We start from the raw sequence: 24,336 nt of genomic DNA, 5'->3' as shown, positions 1-24,336 counted from the left end.
AAAAAAAAAAAAAAAAAAAAAAAAAAAAAAAAAAAAGGTGGGGGGGGCGTCCACATAGCCAAGAAGCAAGCAAGGAAGGATAGCCTGATTTTTTTTATCAAATAACCAAAAGGGACATTTTACTTTTCTAATTCACAGCATACCTGTCCAGATCCTCAAGAATAAATGTGCAAGATCCATTCTGGACTATTCTCCAAGCAAATCAGTTCCCTAATCCCAAACTCCAAAGCAGCCATTCTTCCCATAGTATTTCTTTCTCTCATCTGATTTCTCCCTATCTCAAACCAGGTAACTTTTCATCCTATGTTAATAACTTTAATTTTTCTTCATCTTTGCTAGTTTTTTTAAATCAGTTTTATCTTCCTTATCTCTTCCTTGACTCTTACACACTGCATTTTAGGAAACTGGACCATACATAAATATCCAAAGTTGACCAAAATGCAAAGTTTGAGGAAATAGTACCCAATACTACCCTCACTTCTGACACCAATTGCAAATTCAGGAGGTTCCCAAAACCACCCTCTGATTCAGTAATTCATTACAAGGACTTACAGAACTCACTGAAAACTATTACACTCATGGTTACAGATTACAAAGAAAGGATACAGGTCAAAGACAAAGGAAGGACCCATATGGAGCAGTGTCTGGGAGAGCTCCAAATGCAAAGCTTGTTCTGGCATCAGTATGGACAATCCAGCACATTGCTGATATGTGACAACGTGGTATGCAGTATTGCCAACAAAAGAAGTTCACCCAAGCTTCAGTATCCAGATTTTTTACTGGGGCTTCATTACGTAGGCATGACTGATCAACTGACTGCCCAAGTGGTTTAACTTAGTTTTCAGGTCAACTTGTACCAGTTGGGGTGTGGCCAGCCCCCATCCTAAACAAAACACACTTTCATCAGGTACGACGTAGATTACCTCTCAGAAGTCAAAGGTAAAATCCAAACATCTCTTTGAACAAGACCAAAATCTTTACTACACATATGCTTATGTGTGTTTATTTACATATGTCCATAAATACACTGACAACGTGTATTTCTTTATTCATAAACTTCTATCTAGATCTACTTTTTTCATAGAACTTTCCCTTATTAATACTCACATTGCCCAATTTCAGTTGGTTAATAACTATATGAAATGCCACTAGAATAACCTATAGTTATTATCTATCTCTCTGCTTAAAAGAATAATATTCTAACTTATAAAATGGAGCATTGTTTTAGTTTGCAAATTTTTTAAAAAGGCACTAGTAGAGCAAAGTATTTGGTCCTCCATGCAACTTAAATACATTTCCAAAGCTCAGAAACTATAACCAAACTATTTATTTATATAGCTGTTTATTCATAAGAGAATAAAAACTTTATACAACTTAAAAATATACACAAAAAAATAGTATACACGTGTAACTGTAAAAATTGTGTTTTAACTAAGAAATACTTCAAATTTATCTTGAAAGTAAGTAAAGTATAAATTATAAATGTAAAGGTAAATATATCATCAGGACCATAACCCCTACTAAAAAAATGGAGCTATTTCTCAATGAAATGTACAGTTGAATGTTTATTTACATTTGGAATGATAAATACATGTATTTCTCATTTTCATTTAGTATGTCCTATTCTGCCAACCTAACTGCTGTTGACAGAAGATATACAGTGTTTTTTAATCTATCACATTTAACTTACTCTCTGAACATTCAGTTTTGTTTTGTTTTTTTTAAGTAGTCTCCAAGCCCAATATGGGGCTTGAACTCACTACCCTAAGACGAAGAGTTACATGCTCTACCTACTGAGCCAGCCAGGTGCCCCTCAATGGTTTAAATTAATAAACATCAGGGGGAAAATTTAACTTAGTGGGAATTAGAAAGTAGAGAACTATATCTCAACTTTCTACCATGTCTTTCCCAGAATGATAGTAAGTACAGCCTATTCTTTAGTTGGGTTTTGTTTCCTAAAGACATGATTAGATAGATGTTCTGCTTCTATACGCATTTCTTAATTTAAACATAAACATGGTCCCTAAAAGGCCAGACACTGCAGAATGGTATAGTGGCAGTTCTCAATCTTTTTTCTGCCTAATTTACCAGCGGATAAAGACAAGCACTTATTCCAATCAGCAAGAGATAAGGAAGCTGGTGAGAATACAGAGAAGCACCTTCTTTATCTGCCTCAAGCATCCACAGAGCACCTCTGAGTGAAAGAACGTTAGACTGAAAGTCTAAGATCTGCGTTACTGTCCATTAATTAGCTTTTTGAAGTAGGCAAGCCATTTAATTTCTCTAAGAAGAATGAAAGTACCTATGCCACAGGGTTGCTATGTGGATCAAATAAGATAATACAAGAAGTGTTCAAGTGCCACCACATGAGCATGTAATAAATATCCACCTCTCCCCCCTTTCTTGTATTGCATCTACCTCTGTAAAATGACTAATTCAATTAGCTCAGATAGGGAGGGAAGGAAATATAAAGTGTTCACATGTTTTGAAGCAAATGGGTAACTACAAATTTCCATCAAGAAAACATCAGTGTTGTGTACAAGTATGTCGATGAGGAAATTATTTATGGAAAAGTAAAATTGTAAGCAAATACTACAGAAAGTAGCAGATTTATAATCGGTAAATTTTGGCATGATGGGGAAATGGTTCAAGATTAAGCTTCAAAAAAAAAAAAAAAGGTAATATTCTCCCAAAAAGAACTGGAAACATAACTTCAAAATACTATATAGATTACAGATTTTTTTTAATTCTCCTTGTGCTTTTTTGAAATGTAAATAAGCAAATTACTTTTGAAATTAGAAAAAATATATTAAAAACAAATACATATAGCACTTTAGAATCCAGTCATAATATTCACCTGGATGTAATTTTCACTTAAACTTTTCAACCAATGAACATTTAAGCCTCCAAATACTAGTTCAAAACTTTTCTTGTATAGAGTTTTTAAAATAAATTTAATTAAATATTTTTATTGTATAAATATGGACAGCAACAGGTGATAAGTGGATAGGAAGAGAGAGAAGGAAAAGAGGAAGAGGGAAAGAAGAGAAATAAGGGAGGAGGGGAGGAATAAGGAGAAGGAGGATTAATTTCCTTCATCCCTGCCTGAGCTATAAAGGAAGACACACTTGAAGCAAAGAAGAATAAAATACAGTAACGACATTCCCACCATGGGTAATGGGAAAATGGCACTGTTACTTAGGTTATAATTAAATATCAGAACACATAAGTAAAATGTATCAATACATGATAGATAACTATTAAGATATGCTATAACAGCAGTAGTGTGCAACTAACAGTAGCCATGAGACAAAAACAAACATTATTTATTCAAATGTGCTTTCCCTGAATATTAGCATAACATAAAATTTCAGACCTAGGAAAGGCCCTTGAAGATACTCCAAAGTCCAGAAACAGCCTGGTCATAAATGAAATGGCAAATCCAGCTTCATACAAATAGTTAATGACAAGTCAAGACCCCCTACATAGCAGGACAACAATAAAATATTCCACAAATACTTGCAACTAAGACTGCCCTCTGAGAATTAAACAAGTAAAATTTCAAGAAATCTACAAATATTACCACATGGTCCAAAGAATCCAAATAGTAGCATACAAAGTTTTATAGAATTAGCAGATTCAATCAAAGACAATGTGCGTGTGGAAAGATTTTAAACAACACGGTTAATAATCCTAGCAAATAAAAAATAAACATATTAAATATATTCGAAAGTGAAAAAAGGGAGAACAAAAGTGTTAATCACCACAGCAATGTTTCAGACTACAGTTGCAATTTAAGAGGCTTACAAAGAAACAGATTAAAGGGTAAACCACAGAGTTAAAATGAAAATAATAGCAAAAAGTTACAGTTTATGAAAAGAATATTTTAAATCCTCATTAGTAAGCTAAATGAGGATTATAACTCAATTATAGAAGGCTAAAGAAAAAGAATTAAACCAGATTTACACTTAAACAAAAGGAACTATACTCTTTGTATTGTTAAATTTTTTTCTTACATTTTTATCTTAAAAAATCATTGATAAATATTCAAAATGATTAGGCACATATTTTCATTAAAGGAAATTTTAGAGTTCGGCTTGAAGATGTCACTGCTTGGCTACTGGACCACGATGTGAAATACTGGGGCGCAGAAGCAAACAGTCAAGAAAGAATTCTAGAGATGTCTTCAGCACAAAACAGGTGGTTTTATTACAGCACAGGGAAAGGACCAAGCAGAAAGAGCTGGACTGGGATTGGGAGGAGTGACTAATTACATATTTTTAAGTTGGGAGGGGTTAGAGATAGTGTTAGTCTCTAAGGAATTTGAAAGCAAGGTTTCCAAGACCTTGAGAGGCCATTTACTACTGTCCAGTAAAACCTCAGTCATGAGACCCTTCAGATGTGTTATCAGTGGGCCGTATGTTTGGAGGACGACTGCTAACAGAAATAAAGGAAGGAATATAAAAATAAAGGACATTTCCAAAGGGATTTTTTTAAGTTAAAGGAGACTTAACTTACAATCTGAAGCTCACCTGAAGCTAAAGTTGCCTTTTATCCTTACCAAAGTATTAACCTTGAGGCATTTGAGTTCCTGGAGGAAGGTCACCCTGCCTGTCTCAAGTACTTGTCAATGAGCTGTCAAGGAAATTTAATTTTTTTCTACATTTCTTTTGCCTTTTTTTCTCCAGATTAAGCCATATCCAAAACAACAACAACAAAAAACCAAAAACCACTTCACAACACACCTCCTATTTCTCTTTTTTTAAAGATTTATTTATTTATTTACTTACTTACTTATTTGACCGAGAGAGATAAAGAGAGAGCACAAGTAGGCCGAGCAGCAGGCAGAGGGAGTGGGAGAAGCAGGCTCCCCACTGAGCAAGGAGCCTGACATGGAGCTCAATTCCAGAACCCTGGGATCATGACCCAAGCCAAAGGCAGATGCTTAACTGACTGAGCCACCCAGGCAACCCACTCCCTCATTTATTTCTTATATGTTTCAATTTGATTTCTGTCCCTACCATTCCACTGTGATTTACCTAGCTGAGCTCACTGCTGACATCCTATCATCAAATCTAGTGAATTCTTGTAGGCTTTATGTTACTAGGCATCTCATCTCTCCTACATGTGATATTATTAACCACTCTGTCACACAAGCTCACTATACTGCATGAGACCGTGTTTCATTCAGTTCTCCTGCTAAAAACTTGTTATTTCTTCTCTATCTCCTTCCATAATTCTTTTTCACTTACCCATCTATTCAGTGTTTAATCTTCTAGTCCACCTCCTTTACTTTTACCCATTCTTTCCAAAGGCTCATCCATTAGTTGCTTTAAGTTAATTAGTTTGTGTATGTATGTATGTATGTATGTATGTAATCGTTACATAATCATTACACCCAATTGTGGGGCTCAAACTCATGACCCCAAGATATCAAGTCATACACTCTCCCAACTGAGCCAGCCAGGTGCCCCTATTGTTTCAAATACCATCTATTTAAGGGCGCCCTGGTGGCTCAGTCACTTAAGTGTCTGCCTTTGGCTCGGGTCACGATTCTGCGGTTCAGGGATCAAGTGGCAAGGAGCCTACACTTCTCCCTCCCTCTGCCCCCCTGCACTCCCGCTTATGCTCTCTCTCATAAATAAATAAAATCTTTTTCAATATTCAAATTTATTTTGAAAATTTGTTAATATTAATATTGACATTATTAAATATTCAATTTATTTTTAAAAAATAAATACCACCTATTTTAATGATGATGATGATGATGGCAGAATAATAACAGCAGCTAGCCTTTATTGAATGGCACTGTATCTAAAGTAAAATTACAACCACTCTGGAAAACAGCATGGAGGTTCCACAAAATGTTGAAAATAGAACTACCCTATGACCCAGCAATTGCACTGCTGGGTATTTACCCTAAAGATACAAACGTAGCGATCCGAAGGGGCACGTGCACCTGAATGTTTAGAGCAGCAATGTCTACAATAGCCAAACTATGGAAAGAACCTAGATGTCCATCAACAGACGAATGGATAAAGAAGATGTGGTATATATACACAATGGAATACTATGCAGCCGTCAAAAGAAATGAAATCTTGCCATTTGCGATGACGTGGATGGAACTAGAGGGTATCCTGCTTAGCGAAATAAGTCAATCGGAGAAAGACAACTATCATGTGATCTCCCTGATATGAGGGAGAGGAGATGCAACATGGGGGGTTAAGGGGTAGGAGAAGAGTAAATGAAACAAGATGGAATTGGGAGGGAGACAAACCATAAGTGACTCTTAATCTCACAAAACAAACTGAGGGTTGATGGGGGGAGGGGGGTTGGGAGGAGGGGTGGGATTATGGACATTGGGGAGGGTATGTGCTATGGTGAGTGCTGTGAAGTGTGTAAACCTGGCGATTCACAGACCTGTACCCCTGGGGATAAAAATATATTATATGTTTATAAAAAATAAAATTTAAAAGTAAAATTAAATATAATTGTTATTTATTATACACCCCTTCAGTCATGAGATCTCTACCCACCAGAAACATAAATCAAATTACCTTCTAAATGGGTCTACCTGGATATCACATATTCATCTCACGCATGAGCAACACTGAACTCAATCTCTCCACTTTTTCTAACATGTCTTCCTCTCATACTCCCTAACTCAATTGTAAATAGCACCATCTACTCAATCACCAAAACCTAAAGCTGGAATATCATCCCTGACTCCTCTGCACTCTTCATTAATCAGTCATTAGCCTTACCTTTGTAACACTAAAATATTACTGCACTTTCTCCAAACCATCATTCCCTGAGTACAATGATCAGGTCACCAACCATCAACAACTCTACCACTACAGCCTTCTCTAATTTATCTCCTCAAATGCACTGATCTGCTGCAGACACGTGCTTTCTGTAAATCTAAATGTAAATCCGACCAGTCATTCCCCTGCTTAAACTCCCTCAAGTGCTCTCCCTTGCCCATAAAAAAGACACGAGGGACATTCCGAGCTCCTTAGTAACCAATAACACTAGCTAAGATTTGACAAATACCTAAATTACCTCAATTCCAAATCCTCACATTATAACAGTCCTATTCTAATATTCCCCCCCTTTTTTTTTTTCACAAGAAAAGTGATTTTCCATAGATTAAGAAACACAATCAAGGTCACACAACTGCAAGTGGCTCCAAGCACACGCTTAAACTCTAGTCTATAATGCCACATTAATGAGGTGATTTCATTCTACATCTGTCTTTTCAGACTTACCAGCTGCTTAAAGGCAAGAAACTTACCTAACTCTGCACTCCTAGTACTTGGCAAAATGTTGACAACAAGGCAAGTGCTCCAAAACACTTGTACTGAACAACATGAACTATTAAAAATGAATCCACATCGGGGCGCCTGGGTGGCTCAGTGGGTTAAGCTGCTGCCTTCGGCTCGGGTCATGATCTCAGAGTCCTGGGATTGAGCCCCGCATCGGGCTCTCTGCTCTCTAGAGGAGCCTGCTTCCTCCTCTCTCTCTGCCTGCCTCTCTGCCTGCTTGTGATCTCTCTGTCAAATAAATAAATAAAAAATCTTAAAAAAAAAAAAAAATGAATCCACATTTAGGTAAGCCTGAGGAATACCATTTTCTCAGTATTATAAGTCAAATCTGAGAATCCATGAGGAACACCATCTTATGATATATGGGGCAAAATAAAAGCTCCATAAATGAGTCTGTTTTCAACAGTTTAGATCTTATTGGAGGAAGCCTCAGAGCAACTCAAGACTAATCACTTAGTGTATGAAATAGTCTAAAATTTCAAATCAAATGCCAGTTTATCCCAAAATCTAAGAATCTAGAATTCAGAAGAGTCAAAGACCATCTTTCTTTTAATGCACAAGGTAACCAAGTTAAAGAAAATATTCAAAATTCAGTAGCATTTCCAAATACCAGTAATAATCTAAAAAATATTATTAAAAAAAATTCTACTCACAATAGAAACTTTATTTTTAAAATACCTAGAGTAAACCTAAGAAAAAAAGTATACCTATGAAAAAAACAATACAATTTTGTAATAAGACCTAAGCTGCACTATATATGTAACAACTAATCACATATGACTATTTATTATTTTTTAAAGATTTTATTTAACTTATCTGTCAGAGAGAGGCGGGAGAGAGAAAGTGAACACGCACAAACAGAGGGGAGAGGCAGGCAGAGGGAGAAGCAGGCTCCTTGCTGAGCAAGGAGTCCCATGCAGGACTCAATCCAAGGACCCTGGGATCATGACCTGAACCCCAGGCAGACGCTTAAACGCTGAGCCACTTAAGCAACCCCATATATGACTATTTAAATTTAATTAATTAGGGGCACCTGGCTGGCTCAGTCAGAAGAGGGTATGACTCTTGATTGTGAGGTTGTAGGTTTGACCCCCACATTGGGTATAGAGATTATTAAAAAAAATAATGACATTTTAAAAATAAATTTAATTATTTAAAATTAAATAAAAATTTAATTCAATTCATCAGTTGTACTCACCACACTTCAAATGTTCAAAACTAAGGCTACTTATTATCATACTAGACACCACAAATACACAACACTTCCATCATTACAGAAAATTATAGTGGGGAGTACTGCTGTAGAGATAATAACTTACTCTAGATTTTGTTTTTAGTTTAGTCATTTCTACATGGTTTAGGTTTTTTCCAAAACACAAGTATTTTTATAATTTTTGTTAGTAATGATCATACCATAAAATGTTTACATCTAAAAAAAAAAACCTAACCATTTTTTAACCCTGTATTTAATGTACTTAAGTCCATGTGTTACTAAAATATATAAAAGAGTACTTTAAAAAAAAATTAAGATGTATATGCAAGATAGAAACTTATCTGGTAAAGATCTCATTTTTCCAAATTAATCTAAAAATGCAATGCAATCCTTAACAAAATCCCAGAAAGAATTTTTTTAGAACTGGACAAACTCATTCTAAAATTTATGTACGGGGTGCCTGGGTGGCTCAGTGGGTTAAAGCCTCTGCCTTCGGCTCAGGTCATGATCCCAGTGTCCTGGGAGCGAGACCCAAGACCCAAGTTCGAGTGCAGCAGGCTCTCTGCTCAGCAGGGGGTCTGCTTTCTCCTCTCTCTCTGCCTGCCTCTCTGCCTACTTGTAATCTCTGTCAAATAAATAAATAAAATCTTTAAAAAAATAAATAAATACAATTTATGTATAAAAGAAAAGAGCCAAGAATTACAAAGAAAATTCTTGAATAAGAACAAAATATAGGGACTTGCCCTACCAGACATCAAGATTTATTTTAAAGTTTTAGTAACAAAATAAAGACAGAGCTGTGTTAGTTCAACAACAAACAGAAAGCAGAAAAAGAATTGGGATCAATAAAATAGATAAATAAAAATTGGCATTGCAGAGGCACCTGGGTGGCTCAGTCATTAAGCATCTGCCTTCGGCTTAGGTCATGATCCCAGGGTCCTGATACTGGGCTCCCTGCTCAGTCTCCCACTTCCCCTGCTGTGTCCCCCTTTCTCACTGTCTCTCTCTGGCAAATAAATAAGTAAGAATCTTCTTTAAAAAACAGCATTGCAGATCAGTGGGTACAGCTTGGACTATCCACAATACAGTGAAATAACAGCTGATTTCCCTTAAGAAAGAAAAGAAATTTAACAGGATCCCTACTTCACATCATGAACAAAGAATCAATTCAAGTCAATTAAAGACCTGAGTACACAAATCATACTTAAAATTTCTACAAGAAAATACTGTGAAATACCTTTATAAAGAATTAACTACAAAAGTGTCAGAGCATTTCATAATTAGTTTTAAAACAAAACAATTACACCTTTTTTTTTTTAAAGATTTTATTTATTTATTTGACAGAGAGAGAGATCACAAGTAGACGGAGAGGCAGGCAGAGAGAGAGAGAGAGAGGGAAGCAGGCTCCCCGCCGAGCAGAGAGCCCGATGCGGGACTCGATCCCAGGACCCTGAGATCATGACCTGAGCCGAAGGCAGCGGCTTAACCCACTGAGCCACCCAGGCGCCCCAACAATTACACCTTTTAACCACACATGTAGAGTGTCACTTGAGACTCCAAATACTGTTTTACTTCAAACCTAATATACATTCATTTATTGAAATAATTCCTCTTGATTTAAACAAATAACCCAGTTGTAAATTTTTGGTACTGAATAATCAGCACTGAAATTTACAACCAACTATTACAACCCGAGTATTTTTGGAGTGAATATTAAGTAATATCTTTCATTCATGCTTACATTAATCAAGACCTACCTAAGATTTTGTACAATTGTATTACTAAAGATTTAGATTTAGATTATTAAGAAAAACATATTTCCTCAACAACTCTAACCTCCCTTCTTAAAACTATTTTCATTTCTAATGATGGTTTTTACTTCTCAATAACCATGTCACTAACTCTCTTCATACCTCTTAGTTCTGTGGTATTTACCTAGTGTGAAGAAAAATAAAAACAAATCTGTCACATATTCCTTTGCTTCTCTTTGTATATACTTCTTCCTTTACTCTCCATAACTAGGTCAACACTTACCTGGAAATATTTATATACTCCACAATTTATCCTCCTCTCACACCCAATGTGTCTCTTCAATATGCAAGAAAAGATTATTTTCAATAGCCTACTTCCTGTCTCAATTTTTCCTACTTGTTTTCAGTTATTATATTTTGGCAAATTGGACACATCAAAATTAACTAACTTAATTCTGCTTTTCTTTCAATTAGATAAAGGTCTTACATTTTTTTTTTATTCTGGGGGAAAAAAACTGGTTTTATTATCTTTAAATAAACAATAGGATATTCTAGAAGAAGTTTAATTTTTAAATACAAACAATTACCTAATTGTTATTTCTGAATGATGGCAATGCTTGTTCTAGACCGGAAACAGGTCAATTGTAGGCAACATGACCACTCTCACATAAAAAGTACACTGTTTTGGAAAACTTAGTCAAGAAAAGAATTGTTGAGTGTTTCAATCTCTCACACAGGACTTATTAATCTACTCTAATGCACTAATTAAAACTAAATATTAGGGTACCTGGGTGGCTTGGTCAGTTAAGCATCTGCCTTCAGCTCAGGTCATGATCCCAGAGTCCTGGGATCAAGTCCCACATTGGGCTCCCTGCTAAGTGGGGAGTCTGCTTCTCCCTCTACCCCTCAACCCCTGCTTGTGCTCTCAGCTCTCTATCACACTCGCTCTCTCCCTCATGCTCTCTCTCTCTCTCTTTTTTAAAGATTTTATTTATTTATTTGACAGAGAGAGACACAGCAAGAGAGGGGGCACAGGCAGGGGAATGGGAGAGGGAGAAGCAGGCTTCCTCCGAGCAGGGAGCCTGATACGGGGCTTGATCCCAGGATACTGGCTGGGATCATGACCCAAGCTGAAGGCAGAGGCCCAACCCACTGAGCCACCAAGGCACCCATGCTCTCTCTCTTTAAAAAGAAACTAAGTATTAACAAGTTTTAGAGATAATTACACACATTTTTCTTACCCATACACTACTGAAGGAAAACATAATTTCATTGAGTTTATAAACCTTTACATACCTACCATAATTTACACCAAAAAAATCTGGATATGTAATTGAATTTTTCAGTTCCAAATTAATACCTCCATAGCAAGGTAGCAGAAAATAATGAACATGGATTTTACAATTAAAACAAACCTGTATTTCAAATCTCTGCACAATGATTTATGTGTCTTTTTGGACACGAACAAATTTCTTAAGATCTGAATTATTCTTTACGACATATCTAATTTATAAAGTTGTCAAGAGGACTAAACTGATACCATATACATCTACTACATGCTGAATAAGTGTTATTTTTATCAGACAATAATTCTTAAATTTTATTATATTCTTTTTTTTAAGATTTTTTATTTATTTATTTGACAGAGATCACAAGTAGGCAGAGGAAGACAGAGAGAGAGAAGGAAGCAGGCTCCCTGCTGAGCAGAGAGCCCGATGCAGGGCTCGATCCTGGAATGCTGGGATCATGACCGGAGCCGAAGGCAGACGCTTTAACCCACTGAGCCACCCAGGCGCCCTATATTCTTATTTTTCTCTATGCTCTTGAATGTTTCTCATTGGATGATCCACGACCCTTCTTTCAATTCAACTTTGTGTTGCTCGGTCCAATATGCAAGAGTCATTAGCATCTGATGGATGTGATTCTTTAAAAAACTGCTCTGAAAGCTGGACAAACACATTGTATGAAAAATATATCTAAAGGCAAAAAAAAAAAAAGTATGAACTCCCTCATTAATTTTAAACACTGAACACTTAAAATCCTACTTTTTGCTTTTTAAAGATTTGAGAGAGAAAGAGAAAGTACACGCAGGGGGAGGAGCAAAAGGAGGGAGAGGAAGAATCTCAAGCAGACTCTGCTGAACATGGAGTACAAGATGGGGCTCGATCTCATGACCCTGAGATCATGACCTGAGCCAAAATCAAGAACTAGCCGCTTAACCAATGGAGCTACCCAGGCACCACTAAAATCCCACTTTAAAAAGGACTTCTCATAAGAATTTTTTTTCAGGCAGATGTTATTTCCCAAGTACCTAACACGTACCCAGCACAATGCTATCACATACCAAAAACATACTGCAGTTCCTTTACCCCAAGAGTTTACTGTACACATAACAAATTTACTAAGATATTCTCCCTAATTGTATCTCTCCCCAACAATGTTTCTAAAACCAGTATGCAAGGCTTATACTATGGATATGTAATTATAAACCTAGTATGGGGGCTCCTGGGTGGCACAGTTAAGGGGCTCTTGATTTTGGCTCAGGTTGAGATCTCAGGGTGGAGGCTCCAGGCCTCTGTCGGGCTCAGCGCTCAGCACTGAGTCTGACTGGGACTCTCTCTCCCTCTTCCTCTGCCCCTCCCCGCTGCTCACAACACCCCCCCCAAAATAAATTAAAAAGAAAAAAAAAAATCAAAAACGTAGTACCAAAAACAAAAACAAAACAAACTGAGCTTCCTTTCAATAAGAAATTAGGAAGCAAAAGAGTAAAAATAAATGAAAGCCAAGAAATCAAAAGGAAATTATAAATTAAAGGGAAAAAATCTTTTATTCTAAACACTGCTTGTTTGAGAAATTATAAAATCACCTAAGTTATATACATTATTAAATACTTAGGGAATAAAGCCAACAATCAAAAAAAAAAAAAAAAGATCTGAACCTAAGAAAAGTAAGATATTCATCTATTTATCTACTGATTGCTTTATGAGGTAGAAACCAGGCCTACTCATTTAAAATTCCCCAAACCTGGCATGTAGTTATTATTAACTCATACAATATGTTTTAATTATCAACAATTTAATAATCTAGTTAAGAAATAAAGGTAGTTAGTATGGCATGGTGGAAAAGGAAATGAATAAGGGTCAAGAGATATAGATTTCATCTTAGGCTTACACTGCTAACTATAATAACCATGGGCAAAACAGGGAACTTCTCTGAGCCTGTTTCTCATTCATTCATAAAATGAATAAATAGGATTAAATTATCTCCAAATTCCAATCCATCTCAAAAATTCTATGAATCTGTAGTTACATATTTTCTGCTATTGTACTTATAATAATTTTGAAATATTACTTACACACACGAACACATACATCCCTTGGACTTCCACTTAAATATGGAGAAAGACTATCTATTCTTCCTTCCATGACTCTGTTAAAATAATAAAGTTACCAAAAAAAAAAAAAAAAAGGTAAAGATCTACAAGGTCTAAAAGAATAGCAATGTAAGCATTAATGGCCAAGAGGTTTCTATGAATCTTCAGAAAAAAAAGAGCAAGGGGGGCCTGGCTGGCTCACTGAGTAGAGTACATGACTCCTGATCTTGGGGTTTTGAGTTCAACCCCTACGCTGGGTATAGAGATTACTCAAAAACATAAAATCTTTTAAAAAAAGAAGAGAAAAATGAAAGCAAATGAGGAACTTAGCTGAGCTGAAAAAATTAAAATCTCAGTTGCAACAGATAGAGGCTATAGGGGCACCTGTGCGGCTCAGTCGTTAAGCGTCTGCCTTCAGCTCTGGTTGTGATCCCAGAGTTCTGAGATCAAGCCCCTGAGTCAGGCTCCCTGATCCGCAGGGAGTCTGTCTCTCCCTCTTCCCCTGCTTGTGTTCCCTCTCTCACTGTCTCTCTCTGTCAGATAAATAAATAAAATCTTTAAAAAAAAAAAGAGAAGATAGAGGCTATATATATATTATGAAAGGCAAGCCCTGTCTATTAGGAGAAGCCCCAAGTCTCAGAGGAAATGAATAAGACATGGAGCTAATACTAGAGAAGCAGACTACCATCTCATCAAAACAACTTACAATTCCTAAAATAAATTAGAGGTTTCTTCTCTGAAGAAACCAAACAGAAGCATCTCTTGACTGAGAGACAACAGGCAAAACAGGAAAGATAGGGAGAGACAGATCAAACCACCCATTTAATTATGGTACCGTTAGCCCTTTTAACTTGTCCAACTCTAAGAATAAAGCAGCCAGGCTTGGAAGACTTTTCTGTCAAGAAACTGAACAGACTCAGAGAATAGCTTTCCAGTTACTAATTTTAGGGGTCACCCCCTAAAAAATAGGTTTTTAGTATAAATCAAATGTAATCAAGCCACAACAAAGTCCCATTAGTCAACAAGCCCAATCTATGTATACCAATCTTTCAATGAGGTTTTGAATGTGGGGTATGAGCTGTGTGTGAGTGTGTGTATTTGAAAAAAAAAATTTCCTTTTGCTTTATTTATTAGTGTTCTTTGGCTACATAACAAATTCACCCAAAACTTGGCAGATTAGAGACTCCTGCATGGCTCAGTTGGTTAAGCATCCAACTCTCGATCTTGACTCAGGTCATGATCTCAGGGTTGTGGGATCAAGCCCCATTCTGGGCTTTGCACAGAGTCTGTTTGAGATTCTCTCTCTCAATCCTGACCTCCCCCCTCCCCCCTGCTCAAGCATGCTCTCTCTCAAATAAAAGAATAAATAAAATCTTTTTAAAAAAAAATTTTTTTTTTTTTTTTTTTTAATTTTAAAAGGGGGTTCCTGAGTGGCTCCTGAAGGCTCATTAGGTTAAGTGTCTGCCTTCAGCTCAGGTCATGATCTCAGGGTCCTGGGATGGAGCCCTGAGTCAGGTTCCCTTCTCAATGGGAAGTCTGCTTCTCTCTCTCCATCTGCCTATCGTCCCTGCGTATGGTCTCTCTCTCAAATAAATAAATAAAACTTTTTAAAAATGCTTTAAAAAAAAAAAAACTTGACAGATTAAAACAACATTCATCATCCCACACAGTTTTTAAGGATCAGGAATCCAGGAGTGGCTTAGTTAACTGATTCTGGCTCAAGGTCTCTCATGAGGATATAATCAAGCTGTCAGCCAGAACTGCAGTCATCTCCAGGCTTAAAAGAGGATGGAGAATCTACTTCTAAGCTCCATTACGTAGTTGCTGGCAGGTCTCCATTCTCTACTGGCTGTAGAGAGGAAGCCTCTTATCTCGAGCCACGTGGGTCTCTCCATAGGATGCCTGATCGTCAAGACAGGGCAGCTAGCTTCCCCCAGAATAAGCAATCCAAAAGATAGAAAGAGGTTCCATGGTGTAGTGGTTAGCACATCTGCCTTACAAAAGATAGAAAGAGAAAAGTATGCATACAAACAAGTCAGAGAATACCCAAGATGGAAACCAAGGTCTTTTACAACCTAATCTATCAAGTAGCATATCCTCACACCTCTGCTGTATGCCATTCCTTAATGGCTCAGCCCTGGTACAGTGTGGGAGGAGACTACTCAAGGGAATACCAGGAGGAGGGGATAACTGGGAGCCATCTTGAAGGCTGACTATCACAGTGTGTCCTTTGCCTGCCCCTCCCCCACCAAGGATTCCTGCTTCTTGTTTCTAATATCCATTATACCAGATTTGGTCTGTATGACCAATAGCAAAGGTGATTATCACATCATTTCTAAGATTAGGTTATAAAAGAGACTAGCTTCTAACTAGGGAAAATGATTCTCTCTCTCAAATCATGTGTTGGCCCATGAGATGAGGAACTGAGGCTATCAGTTCAAAAGCTCTTAAGAAACTGAGGCTAGCCAATAATGAGGCAGGTGGGAAGCAAATGCTCCAGCCACAGTGAAGCCCTGAAATGACTGCCACCCTGGCCAAGAGACTGACTACAACTTGATCAGAGACTAAGGAAGAACCACCCAGCTGTGCCACACTCTCAAATTCCAGACCCTCAGAAACTGTGAGAGATACTAAATGTGTGTTACTTTAAGAAGCCAACTTTGGGGGTAACATGTTACACAGCAATAAATAACTTTATTAAATTTGTTTTTTTAAGATTTATTTGAGAGAGAGAGTACAAGCAGGGGGAAGAGTAGGACAAGCAGACTCAGCTCTGGGGTGGGAGCCCACCAATCCCAGGACCTGAGATCATGACCTGAGCTGAAGCTGGACGCTTAGCCAACTGAGCCACCCAGGCACCCCAAATGCTTTTTCAAAAAATTATAAAAAAACAATTCAGGGGGCTCCTGGGTGGCTCAGTGAGTTAAGCCTCTGCCTTCAGCTCAGGTCATGATCTCAGGGTCCTGGGATCGAGCCCTGCATAGGGCTCTCTGCTCAGTGGGGAGCCTGCTTCCCCCCCTCTCTCTCTCTTCCTGACTCTCTGCCTACTTGTGATCTCTGTCAAATAAATAAATAAAAATCTTTTTTAAAAATAAAATAAAATAAAAAACAATTCAGAATTGTTATAAAAATCTTGAACCGTACAGAATGTTGAAATATATGTACATACCCTATCCAATCTACCCTCCCACAATTGTTATTGTTTACAACATATCCTTCCATATTTTTTCTTATTCCTATACAAATAAATAGAATGAACTTTTTAATGTCTTACCCTTAAATATGAACAGATGACCAAAGATCACCTAATATTGGAGGAAAGTCTCCATTGTGAAGGGGAAAGACTACAATAAACAATCAGAAAAGAGGAATCCACAAAAAAACTGAGTTAAAGCTGAAAACAGAAGATAAACCTTTAAAAAACAAATAAAACCATCTCTAAATAATATGCTTAGGCAGGAAAAAAGCTACACCCATAATACAAAAATAAAATGTTACATAATAATAATTTACTAACAGCAAGAAAACAAAATAAAACAACAATGCAAAAAGCTTCCACAGAGAAAAAGACTGGTGATCGACAAAGGAAGGAGATGCATTTGATGCTCTGGCAGACAATGGTACATGTCTTCAAAATTCACAAGGAAAACCCTATCTAACCAATCAACAAGGTGTGAAGGAAAAAATTTTTTAAAGATCATCACACATATGCAAGGATTAAAAAAAATGTACTACATGTGTACTCATGCACTCTTTTTCCTTTTACCTGTTCTTTTTTTCTTAATTAACATATAATGTATTATTTGCTTCAGGGGTACAGGTCTGTGAATTATCAGTCTTATACAATTCACAGCACTCACCATAGCACATACCCTCCTCAATGTCCATAACCCAACCACCCTATCTCTCTCCCCTCCCCAGCAACCCTCAGTTTGTTTCCTGAGATTAAGAGTCTCTTTTGCTTGTCTCCCTCCCTGGTTATGCACTCTTTCTCTTAGGAAGCTACCGAGGCTAGGCTACACATACACACACACAGGAAATCAATTAAGACGATGTGAGGTTTAGAAAACAAGAGATCCAAAACAAGCAGACTCAGCGAAGTTCAAGGAAAACTCCTGTTTAAAAAAAAAAAAAAAAAAAGGGCAACACCACAACCAGTTCAGTTTGGGTCACAAAGAGGGAGAACTCTAAAAGGGAGGTTCATCAGAGAAAAGAGGTTGACAGACTTACTGATTTTGAGGAATGAGGAGTGGGAGGAGGAGGGGGAAGGTTAACAGGCATGTGGCAGATTTAAGAGAGTAGTCTGAAAATTTCAGTAAGCATACAAAAAGTGGTGCAAATAAATACAAGACACAATAAGTAATGGGAAGAAAAACAAAAGTTTTTTAAGTAATCACGGTCCACAACTCTGTTCAAATGATTACTGATTTGTTTTAACATAATTTAACAACATGGCTAAGATAAAGAGGAAATGGTGGTAGGTGAAAGAAAGCTAGAGCTTTCATAAGCCATCACAACAGGCAAGTTAATACACAATATCTAAGACTGAAAAATCCAAGGGGGTTCTAGCTGGCTAAGATGGTAGGTAGAACATGCAACCCTTATCTCAGTGTCATGTGATTGAGACCCACCTTGGGGGTAGAGTTTTTAAAAAATATTTTTTTTTAATTTTTAATAAATAAATAAAAATGATAAACTCAAGAAATACCTAGTAATATAGACCCCAAACAGTCCCTAAGCTTAGACTGCTAGACAGATGGCTTGCATGAGAAATTAACCTTTACTTCATGTAGTGTCACAGTAAACATTCAGGAATGTATACCAGTTTTTACCAATTACTAGAACCTGGTCAGCAAGGAGGTAAGTAATCAGAGACTCTTCAATAATTAAACATCAAGAGATTATAAAAATCCTGGTAAAAATGGCAAAAGCAAAATTCTCAGACAGCCAGAGGAAATCCTCTCCAGTATCATCAGGAACATTAGGTTATCTTCCCGCACAGGAACTTGAAGATCAAGTGTGCCCCTCCAGCAGAATGCTGAGTTCTGGAAACCATGCTAATGGAATCATGATCTTGTATCCTTTCCCTACATTAAAGGGACGTTTATCATTTGCCTCTCCAATCAACCATCCTTATCAAAATCACACACACCAGTATTACTGTATTATTTAGAAACAACCAGATACCAGGAAAAAACAGCTAACAGAATTAAAAATGGTTTCTTTTGGGAAAATGGCACTTATGGGGGATAGGGAAAAAGCAAGGAGAGAGATAGAAGATGGAACAAAGGACTAACACGACTCCTTAAAAACCTTCAGTACCAGGTCACTTTTTAAGTAACTCTAGTTGTACATTGATAAGTATTTTTTTTTTTTAATTGAAAAGGCCAGGAAGTTTTCTTAAAAATCAGAATAAGAAGACATATTTTACCCATAAAATGTTCATGGTTAACTCATTTTCATAGTGTAAAATACTAATAAATATATATTTATTTCATTTGCTTCGTACCTATTCCTGGAAAATCTATTTACACAATTCCAATATAAAAAATACTTAACTAAACATGGTCTGAAATGTAAATTAAACATAGTCTACTGAAATAATAAGCAACACTTTCAAAATATATTTTGGAAAAAAATGATCAGGGAGGTAAGAATAGGAAGTCTTTACGTTTGTGATTAGGGTCCAAAAACTTGCTTTTTTATCTCTAAGCACTAATTCAAAAATAAAGGTTAAAAATAAAAACCCTCCCAAAATAAAAATATTAAGCTTCAACTGGCCATTCAGGATCCGCTACTAATGAAACAAAGAAGCTACTTGAGCTCCCTGTAGTATCAGCACACAGCTGCCAGATCACAATCTGTTCACATTTGCGTGAACTTTTAAAAAAACATATCCAGGGCCCCCTGGCTGGCTAAATTAGTGGAGGATGCAATTCTTGATCTCAGAGTTGTGAGTTCAAGTCCCATGCTGGGTGTAGAGATAACTTAAAAAAAATAAAAAATCTAAAAACAATAAGTAAATAAAAACAAATATCCAAAATATAGTACAGTAAGAAAAAAGCAAATTACCTAAGACTACATAGTATTATCCCATAAACACAAAAACATACCTCTAGGTTACATATGCCTAAGAGATGTCTGGAGGCATGTTTATCAAAATAGTACCACTGGTTACCACATGTCATAAAATTTCAGATTTCTTACTGTTTTTTTTTTCTTTTTATATGCCATTTTATTTCTTTAAATAGCAACCATTAATAAGGTGATTTCCTGAACAAAACATCCCACACTAAGCAAATGAAGGAGCTCTAACTTCAAGCTCATGAATTCATGTTCAATTGATTTTATTTTTATATTATCGTTTTGTTTATAAAGCTTTGAGATATATCTGACATATAATACACCATACATATTTTAAGTGTGCAATTTGATAAATTTTGATATATATTTATACTCATGAAATCATCACATAATAAAGATAATGAACATACTCCTAAAAGCTACCTCCTGTCCCCTTATAATCTCTGCTTCCCATGTTCTACCACATCCTGTCCCATGAATATGAAACAAATGATCTTTCTCTATCACTACATATTAAATCGCATTTTCTATAATCTCATATAAATGGAATCATACAGTATGTATTCTTTTTTGTCAGGCTTCTTTCAATGAACACAACTATTCTGAGTTTCATCCAGTCAATATTCCATTCCTTTTTCATTTCTGACTAGTATTCCACCGTTTGGTTGAACGATCAGGTTAATGATTCACCTTCTGATATTTAGGTAATATCCAGATTGTAGCTGTTAAAAACAAAGTTACCATGAACATTAGTGAGTAAGTTTCTATATGGACATATGCTGTCACTTCTGTTGGATAAATACCTAAGAACAGAATACCTAAGAACTGGATCAAATAGTTGACGTACATTTAACTTTTTAAGACTATCAAACTCAGTGCAGCATTTTACATTCCTATGAGGAGAAGGTTTCAGTTCCTCTATATCCTGGTCAACATTTAGTATGTTCAATTTTAAAATTTAGTCATTCTAATAAATGTGTGGTAGTATTTCATCACAGCTTTAATTTGCATTTCCCTATAGCAAAAGAGGTTGAGTATCCTTTCATGAGCTTACTTGTCATCTATATATCCTTGGTGAATGTCTTTTGTACATTTTTTAATTTGGTTGTTTCTTTTCTGATTGAGTTTTGAGAGTTCTTTCTATGTTCTGATCCATGGTCCTTTTTAAGACATAAGCTTTGCAACGATTTTCTCCCAGCCTGTGGTTTGTCCTTTCATTCTTTTAACAGTGCTTTTCCAATAGCAGAAATTTTTCATTTTGATGAAGTCCAAACCATCAATTTTACTTTTATAGAACATGCTCCTGGTGTCATATATAAGAAATCATGGCTTAAAACATAGTTAGAAAGAATTTCTCCTGTGTTATCATCCAGAAATTTTACGGTTTTAAGTTTGACATTTAGTTTTACCAGTTAATTTTATATATGGTGCAAAATATGGATCCAAGTTGGGTTTTTTTTTTTGCATGTGGATATTCAATTGTTCCAGCACCAGGTCTTCAAGAGACAATCCTTTCTCTACTGAACTGCCTGGCACATTTGTCAAAAATCACTTGTCCCTTTGCATATGGGTCTTTTTCCAGATTTTCAATTCTATGTCTATAATATCTTTATGGTGGTATCACCATTTTGATTACTGTAAATTCGATTATAAAATTTTGCTGTAAAATTGATTACTGAAAAGTATTAGCTTTACAATAGCTCTTAAATTTAGTAGTAGCTTTTTTATAGATTTCATTACTCTACATGTCTTTTCTTTCTTTTTGCCTGATTGGCCCAATTAGGATCTTTAGGACTTAGAACAGAACACTTTGAAGTGGTAAGAATCAACATCCTTGAATTGTTCCTAATCTTAGGGGAAATCATTCAGCCTTTCACCATTAAGTGCTATGTTATTTACTAATAGGCTTTTCCCTAACTTAACTACTTCAAAATTTAATGCAATGCTATAATAATCAAGACAATGTGGTACTGCCTAAAGGACAGACACACAGATCAATGGAACAGAATTGGGCATCCAGAAATTAATCCATAAGTCTATGTGCAATTGATTCTCATCAAGAGTACCAAGAGCATTCAAAGGGGAAAAGAAGAGTCTCTTCAAGAAATTGATGCTGGGACAACCAGATTTCCACATGCAAAAGAATCAACTGAACCTGTAACAGGCATCTTACACAAAAATTAACTCAAGACAGATCAAACACCTAAACTTCAGTGCTAAACATACTCATGAATCTTTGTGACCTTGGATTTAGAATGAATTCTCAGATATGACAGCAAAACCACAATCAACAAAAGAAAAAAAAGACAAACTTTTGTGCATCACGGGAAACTATCAAAAAAGATTTTATCCTTTAAGTAGTCTCTACATCCAACGTGGGGCTTAAACTTACAACCCAGAGATCAAGAGTCATAGGCTCCATTGACCAAGCCAGCCAGGCAGCCCCCCAAAATAAAAACTTTAAAAAATAAATGAATGAATTAAGAAAAGAACAGAACAAGTTTTGGCAAGAAAATGGAGTTCTCCTATGACACTAGTAGGAACACAAAAGGGTGCAACCAGTGTAGAAAAGTTAGGTATTTCCTAAAAAAGTTGAACAAAGAACTACCATACTCAGCAATTCTACTCCAATGTATATATTTTAGAGAAATAAAAACATACGTCCAGATAAAACTCATACACAAATGTTCACAGACGCTTGATTCACTATAGCCAAAAAAGAAAACAACCTAAGTGTCCGACAATCGATTAAATGATAAAATTTGTTTGTATGTATGTATGTATGTATGTACATATATACATACAATGGACTATCATTCTGCCATAAAAGGAATAAATTACTGATACATGCTACATCTTTGATGAACCCTGAAAAACATCATGCTAAGTGAAATAATACAGACACAAAAGGTCACATACTGTATGTTTCCATTTATATGAAATAAAATGTCCAGAATAAGCAAATCCACAGAAACAGAAACTAGAATGGTAGTTCCCAGGAGATCAGGGAACAAGGCAGAGATGGGGAAGGGCAGGCAGGGATAGTGAAATTGGGTACAGTTTTCTTTTTGGGGTGATGAAAATGTCCCGGAATTATATAGAGGTGATGACTGCACAACACAGCAAATGTACTGGCAGTTACTAAATTACACACTTTAAAATTTTTTAAATTATGAATTTTAAGTGAACTTTACCTCATTTTTTTAAAAGTGGTTGCCCTTGGGCACAGAACTTGCTTTTTCATTATTAATCCTTTTTTTACTACTCAATTTTTTCCTTGTACCAAATGGTGTCAGACAGCCGAAAAAGAAACACAAACTGATTTCTCGGCTAAGTTAAAAACACCAAAAGTTACTATTAAGGGAGAAATAATATAGATTCCTGGCCTCTGAATTATGTCCTGCATATTCTTCTTGTCTTCTCTAATCCTATTTCTTCTCCCATTTATGTTATAGTACCATGACAGATGTAGTTCACTGACAGCAATCTAAAAATTGGGGAATTAAATCATTAGGTAAATCATATATACTTCTTCCTTGCACAGAATAAAAAATAAATTTCAAGTGAAACCAGCAATAGGATTGAACAAATGTACCTCAAGTTTTCCCAGGGAAAATTATAGTCAATTATTCAATAAATAATGATAGTGCAACTTGCTATTAATGAGTTTAAATTTCCTGAGTTTACCTCCAGTTGAAGGTTCTGGAGTCCCTAGCTTTCACTAGTTTTTCTTTAGATATAAGTTTCATATAATGGGGCGCCTGGGTGGCTCAATCGGCTAAGCATCTGCCTTCAACTCGGGTCATGATCCCAGGGTCCTGGGATCGAGCCCCAATCGGACTTCCTGTTCAGCAGGAAGACTGCTTCTCCCTCACCTTCTTCCTATTGCTCCCCCTGCCTGTGCTCTCTCTGTCAAATAAAGAAATAAAATCTTAAAAAATAAATAAATAAATTTCACATAGTATAAATGAAGAATTTAATACTTACTTATCAAGGAAATCTTTATCCACTACAGCAGTGATGTCAAGAAGAGGATTTCCCATTCCAAAGAGAATATTTTCACTAAAAAAAACCACAAACACACACACACGAATGCAAACATAAGTTAGAAATACTTCTGAAAGCTGATGTATAAAATGCATACAAATATAAAAATAAATATCTTCATTTTACCTTGAAAATAAACCCAACATACTAGTTTATTAAACCTTTGCCTTTTATATTTTAGGAAACATTTTAGAGCTATTAAAAGCCATTTAGAAAGGATGGTGACTTTTAAATTGAATTAAGTAATAGAGGAAACCAGGTCCTGTGATCTTTTTTTGTAATATTCAACAGCTAATCAATTTCAATTTTTTTAAAAGATCTGTCATAACAGGGGCGCCTGGGTGGCTCAGTGGGTTAAAGCCTCTACCTTCGGTTCAGATCATGATCCTAGAGTCCTGGGATCGAGTCCCACATGGGGCTTTTTACTCAGTACGGAGCCTGCTTCCTCCTCTCTCTCTGCTGTCTCTGCCTACTTGTGATCTCTGTCTGTCAAATAAATTTTTTTTAAAAAGATCAAAAAAAGTTCTATCGGGGCGCCTGGGT

At 36.2% G+C, this 24,336-nt stretch overlaps 1 protein-coding gene across 2 annotated transcripts in view; it reads right to left on the bottom strand.

The window, feature by feature from the left end:
- LOC111144874 (adenosine kinase) overlaps positions 1–24,336 on the bottom strand; it is a 531,020-nt gene that overhangs the window by 468,085 nt on the left and 38,599 nt on the right. The window contains exon 3 of one of the 2 annotated variants that reach the window (XM_022499443.1): positions 23,734–23,811. In XM_022499443.1, the coding sequence (XP_022355151.1) occupies positions 23,734–23,811 (78 nt within the window). The remainder of the gene's footprint in view (positions 1–23,733; positions 23,812–24,336) is intronic. The other variant, XM_022499444.1, reaches the window with a different exon arrangement.

The sequence above is a fragment of the Enhydra lutris genome, unplaced genomic scaffold, assembly GCF_002288905.1.
Source record: "Enhydra lutris kenyoni isolate GAN:26980312 unplaced genomic scaffold, ASM228890v2 scaffoldscaffold12, whole genome shotgun sequence".
Classification (NCBI taxonomy): domain Eukaryota; kingdom Metazoa; phylum Chordata; class Mammalia; order Carnivora; family Mustelidae; genus Enhydra; species Enhydra lutris.
The sequence above is the reverse complement of the archived record's forward strand: the minus strand, read 5'-3'. Positions and strand labels throughout refer to the sequence as shown.